Source organism: Coptis chinensis, chromosome 7, assembly GCF_015680905.1.
Source record: "Coptis chinensis isolate HL-2020 chromosome 7, ASM1568090v1, whole genome shotgun sequence".
Taxonomy (NCBI): domain Eukaryota; kingdom Viridiplantae; phylum Streptophyta; class Magnoliopsida; order Ranunculales; family Ranunculaceae; genus Coptis; species Coptis chinensis.
The window spans coordinates 65,463,244-65,468,801 of record NC_141462.1 but is presented as its reverse complement, the minus strand read 5'-3'; the positions used below and the strand labels follow the sequence as shown (position 1 = coordinate 65,468,801).

The 5,558-nt window shown below is 37.1% G+C and overlaps 1 protein-coding gene and 1 long non-coding RNA gene across 4 annotated transcripts; one reads left to right on the top strand and one right to left on the bottom strand.

Annotated features, from left to right (window-relative positions):
• The first annotated feature begins 512 nt into the window (after positions 1-512).
• LOC147488430 (uncharacterized) lies at positions 513-2,518 on the top strand. The gene is made up of 3 exons (XR_015201681.1): positions 513-912; positions 982-1,064; positions 2,333-2,518. It is a non-coding gene; the product is annotated as an uncharacterized LOC147488430 (long non-coding RNA).
• A 409-nt stretch (positions 2,519-2,927) lies between these two features.
• Positions 2,928-5,328, bottom strand: LOC147488429 (isoleucine--tRNA ligase, chloroplastic/mitochondrial-like). Of its 3 annotated transcripts, none has more exons than XR_015201882.1 (3): positions 4,824-5,328; positions 3,606-3,785; positions 2,928-3,393 (listed from the first exon to the last, which is right to left on the bottom strand). XR_015201882.1 is itself a non-coding variant. In XM_086572298.1 (3 exons), exons 2-3 carry the CDS (start codon positions 3,807-3,809, stop codon positions 3,088-3,090), a joined length of 510 nt encoding a protein of 169 aa, XP_086428424.1. In that variant the 5' UTR covers positions 3,810-4,310; positions 5,141-5,327; the 3' UTR covers positions 2,928-3,087. The 3 variants fall into 3 exon arrangements, 2 of the variants coding, with proteins under 2 accessions (XP_086428424.1, XP_086428423.1); XM_086572298.1 differs by having other exon boundaries at positions 3,606-4,310; positions 5,141-5,327; XM_086572297.1 differs by having other exon boundaries at positions 3,606-5,327.
• Positions 5,329-5,558: the final 230 nt, after the last annotated feature.

Here is a 5,558-nt window from a genome sequence, read left to right as displayed (position 1 = left end):
GGGATGGAATTATGTGAATTGATTAACATGCATCGAGAAGTTGTTGCCAAGGGAAGGGCAACAAGGGCAAATATCATTCTTGATGCAACTTTGGATACCCCAATGGACATTTACAACGTCCGTGTATGCCTTGTCATTGACCGCACTGAGCGCTTATTTGGATCCAAAAGAACATTCGGGGAGCTACACCTTCCTACAAAAGCAATCAAATGGCGAAGGATTTTACTCGTTTTTTCTTTAGGTACGGTATTCTATTTGTCCGTGTTATCATTTCTTTACTTCTTGTCTTTACTTCTTGTGTTTGTTACTTCGTTTTCTTTTAGTCGGAATTCCCTACTCGTCTCTTCCTCCTTGTCTCTCAATTTGACTCTGTATAAATAAATGAAGTGAAAGAAGAAAGTTTTAATGAGCACTCCGAATCTGTCTCTTTATCCGCTTTCCTTTGCATGCGGTGTTCACTCTCGACAATTTCATCTAAACTAGAATTATCTCCCGAATCGCACAATGCTATCGAGTCTCCCCCATTCGTCATACTACCTTCATCCTTTCCTCAAGCTAAGTTGTAGCTAGAGACTGAGATATGATATCAGCTGGAGAGGCCGAAGGAACATAAACAAACTCTAGCCGCTTCCCAGCAGCTAAAGAATCAAGCCAGGCAGGAAATCCATAGGACCCAGCGGACTTTGTGAGTCCCCAGAGGGGACCATAGAGCTTCTGGAGCGAAATTATGAGGCTCTTCAATGTTTTATTAGAGGACTTATTAGAGCTTTTTAGATCAAAATCATGATGTCCTAGAAAAAAACAAAAGTTTGCATATATATATATAAAAGTAAACTCCCACTTGAGTTTGGAGTCTATTTGAAATCCACAACAAGTCCAAAAACAAAATGCTTCACTTCTCTCTTCGAAGAGGTATAAAATTTTATACTAGTATGTTTTAATCATTGAATCAAGGATCTGATTGTGTATGGTATATTGCAGGTAGATCATTTAATGCATGGAAACTGACAACATCTCATTTCTCAACTACTACTAATGTTTCCCCAACTCCTCACACCTCTCCTGTAAGTAGTTATTGTAAACTGTTGTTATTATTGTGTTTGGATTCAATTTCAATTATGTTTCTATATAAAGGTGAGATTAAGGAATCTACTGGAAGAAGTCTGGTTAATGTGAAAGATGATGAAGCTGAGAAGTGTAGGTCTGAGCTGATCTCAATATCTTACACACAGTCCCCGGATGCTAAACCTTTACCTAATTGAGGCCCGAACAGCGCTGATCATGGAAATAACTTTGTGTAATCTTGGATTGTTATGTTATGTTATGCTGTGGTTTAATTAAACATATTGATATGGGTTCCTTTTTCTAATGTAAACATAAACAATGAATGACATTTCTGTTGGTGTATGATCGTCTTGCTCTTTTTTATTTTATTTTTATGCTAGTAATCCTTGCTTTTCTAGGTGTTTCGGATGTAGGATAGATTCTTTTTACTTAATATGCTCAAATGTATAGTTGATTATGTGGTCACTTGTAAATGCTCTTGTTTGTTGCCGGTCGCCTTTAGTATTGTCTAGGTTTGAGAGGGATGGAAGTATTCAAGTGCTATTTTCTAGAATCTTTGTAGTCATGGTTCATGTAAGTTACGACCATCTTCTTTGTCGCAGATGTGTAATGCATCTTTGTTTTAAATGATACAAAAGCGCCGCGAGATGGTCCGTTGGCGACAAGCTAAGCCGTTTACCATAAATAGTGGTGTTGAGCTTAATTGCAACTGGGATGGGTATCTCGGCGATGTATGCTTCGGATATGAGCTACTGCATGCGAGTAATAGTCTAGTTGATTGAGTTTTGGGGAGCACTTCATTTTTCGGGTTGACACAGATTGTAGATTGTGTACATATAATTGAGTAGGACTTAAATTTATGGTCATCGATATATATATAATAGTTTGGAACGTGGTGTTGAAGACAACGACATGTGGGACTTGTCGCCATCGCCATCCAACATGGGTTTGGTCTTTGGTTAGGGGATAAGCTTAGGATCCTCAAATGGTAGGGATCATCTCGGTATGGGATGATGCATTTACAGCTAGTTGTCCTCCATTCCATCCTCAACAATTCCTTTTGTTGTATGAAGTCTGATAGGAACCTTTTCCAAATTCAGTAACACCTTCTGTTTACTTCCTGTCCTCAATGACAAGTTGCACAATTTTCTTTCAGATTTTAACAAGCGCAGTTTCTTTCAGATGTTGTTGTCACTAGTGTTTTGTTCTTTCAGTCTCAGGCATTTAAAGAGTTCTGTTTTTAAAGAAATCTTATTATCTGTTTCAGGTTGAGGCGGGAAGTCGAGGATGGAGAATTCCATCAAGATCTGATGTATCTTAAAAGCAATTGGTACTAGAAGAATACACTATTTTCTGTTTTGTTTCTATGGATGGATATCCTGAACTTAGTACCATTTAACGACTAAATGTTTTGGTTGAGTTTTCTGTTTTGAGTTTTTGTTGTAAAAGTACTAAAAGAAGGCTGCGATGGTTTGTTAGTAGGAGCCGAAAGTAACTTCTTGATGGGAACCTTTAAGCTGTTGCTATTAGGGTCGAGTCAGTGAGTAGGCTATAAAATTGTTTCTATTAGCCATTTGATGATGGATGAGAACTGGGCTTTGTCTATTCGCGACGCTTCAAATTTGTTATTACCGATGTCCATTTTATTATCGATGCTCTATCTGAATAGGGGCATTTTTGGCCCCGATTCAGCCTTTTAAAAAAAAATAAAAAAAAAAAAAAGACACTTGTCAAGTGTTGTAGAAAAAAAAAGACTGCAAAAAAAAAGGGTCACCATACGACACCCAAAAGTGTCTTTTTTTTGGAAAAACGACATCCAAAAGTGTCTTTTTTCAACAGATATGGTGTAGTGTTCATTGAGATGATCAAACTAGGATGTTGGCATTAGGCAACGATCATAAGTTTTCAAAGGTTTTGAACACAGCTGGTCTTTTGCAGTTACCCAACATAAAGCCGATCTTTTGCAACGTCAATAAAAATTTGATAGATCTACAGTTGCAAAGCGCTGAATTATCTGAAAAATCACAGATAAGTCAGAACAAAGCCAAAACTGATTACTCGATACTCATGCACTGCAAGTACAAACATTTCTTCTACTGCAGCCACAACAGGAAGTGGTTGGACGCCGACAACATTATAACATCGGCTGCAAAGAGTGGGATGCTCAGAAAAGGAACCAACTTTGGTGGAGTAATTCCAGCATCTCTCACATTTTGATCCGTCTGCACGGGATACACCAACCCATACTTTCTTCCCTTGGATTAGACAATCTCCAGAATATGGAATACTTTCAGCAATTCCATTTCCCATAGATGAAAGAATTTCAACCTGCAGGTCATAATATCAATGAATAAACATGATATAGGTCCGACTTTGAATGCTAGAAGCAGTGCAATTCAGCTTATAGAATTCAACTAGTCAACTGATCTGATGGTACTTCTACTGGTGTATTTTAGGATAGCCCCAAGAAAGCTTCACGAAATAGTTAAAAGCATTTACCAAGAAAATAAACACCATTCTTGGTGCAGAGCAATGCATACCTGAGAAGTTATAAATATGCGATGCAATTCATCAGCATCATTGCTGGATGCACACGTCTCATGTAATTTAGAGGACAAGTCGGCATCAGAACTGTGGAGATAAATCTTTGCATCTAAGCTGGAACCTATTAACTTTCCAGAGCGAGCAGTCTCCAAAACCTTATTCACCTCAGTTCTCAGCTGGCCAAACATAAGAAATAGCATCAATTTTCACATAATATGACACTATGCTAGAAACACTCTTAGAGCTAATATCTAGCACAATTAGTTGAAGCTTTCGCCAACAGCTTTACATCATCGATACTGGAGGCACGTGACAGTTTCTTTAGTCTTATGGAAGTGCCAAAAAGTATGGGCAATTGTTAGATGACGATGGAATGTGCTAGAGGAAAGTATTTTGCTTAAGATTGGCTCTAAGAAGTCCATAATTCCATGGGAAGTTACTGGTAATCAATTATAATTTCTAGACAGTCACAGCTGCAGTCACAAAATTCAAATTTTTCCAACGTAAGAAACACTAGAACCGTTGACTCAAAAACAAATTTGGCAACAGAACCATCTTCACTAGTATGCTCAAAGGGGAGGTTTTGCCACACATCCTCAGCCAAATGAGGCAAACTTGGAGCAATCAACCTAACAATAGACAGTAGATGAGCAGCAATAACTAGTTGGCAACTTCTCCTCGTGTAACACATAAAATTACCCCTGAAAGATTACCGGCCTAGTAAGTAACACATAAAGGAGAGGAGACTTCTTAATACAAGATTAATATCCAAACAAATAAAATTATTACAAATACTGGTATAACGCTGTTAATATATTCTTTCAAGCAATCAAGACTGAGAAAAGCAAACAATAAATGATCTTAAAGGAATTCCTGAGATGACTAAGTATATCTAAAATGCTTGTGCATCTTAGTCTTGCCCATATTTTGATAATTTGATCCATGGCAATAATCAAGTAGATCAAGTTCTTTGCAAAGAAAAATTAGCATAAAAGATCTGAAACTGTCATGTTTGCGATTGGTGTAAATATGGTTATATCTTTTTGAAGAATTTGTTTCGTAAGCTGAGGAACAATATTCTTGCACGAGACTCCATATATTTATTTAGGATCTTAGTTAGGGCAAGGATGCCCTAATACGCTAGTACTCTAGTACTGTAATTTTAACAGGTTTCTACCTACTGAATTTGAAGACTAACTAGATTGTAAACTTACCACTTCCACCAAGTGTTTGGAGTTGAATGTATCTAAACAAATAGTACCTTTCCAAGGTTTGTAATAATATACAATCAAAAGCTACAACCACTTTAATACAACTAAGGATTTCAAATACAATTTATTAGTGCAATATCTGCTAGCATAAAGTAAGTAAAACCGATACCAGCGGAACAAAGTTGTAAGTGCAGTAGATGGCAGTAACGAGTTTATGTATATTGCTTCACTCTGAAATAGTAAGTTAGTGTAATTAACATACCAGTATGCATGGTGTTGCTTATCTTATCAAGAGAGCAGGAAAGTGTAGTAAACGATACCTATTTGGCGAACTTGACAATGTCTTAATCGGCTACTTGCAAAAGACCTAACTAAGTCCCACTTGGCCATCCTTGCTTAAGCACCAACAAGCAAAATTTTCTAAGTTACCAGTACGTATATGTAATTTATACATAAATCAAATAACTTGTCGTGAAAGAAAGCATGTGGATTAGTTTAACTTGAGCTAGAAGGTGGACATACTGTGACTTAATATATTAGCTTATGTAGATAAAGAAACTTCACTTCATTGATAATTGTAACAAAGGTCCACCTATATGGATACAACCTGGAGGTGTAAGTTTCCAACACCTCATCCAAAATTTGCATGTGGCACACAACCTGACATGGAAACAGCAACTCAAGAAGATGATGTTAAAGCAAGTAAGAAGTGAAGTCAAAGCAAGTAAGATTCTTAAA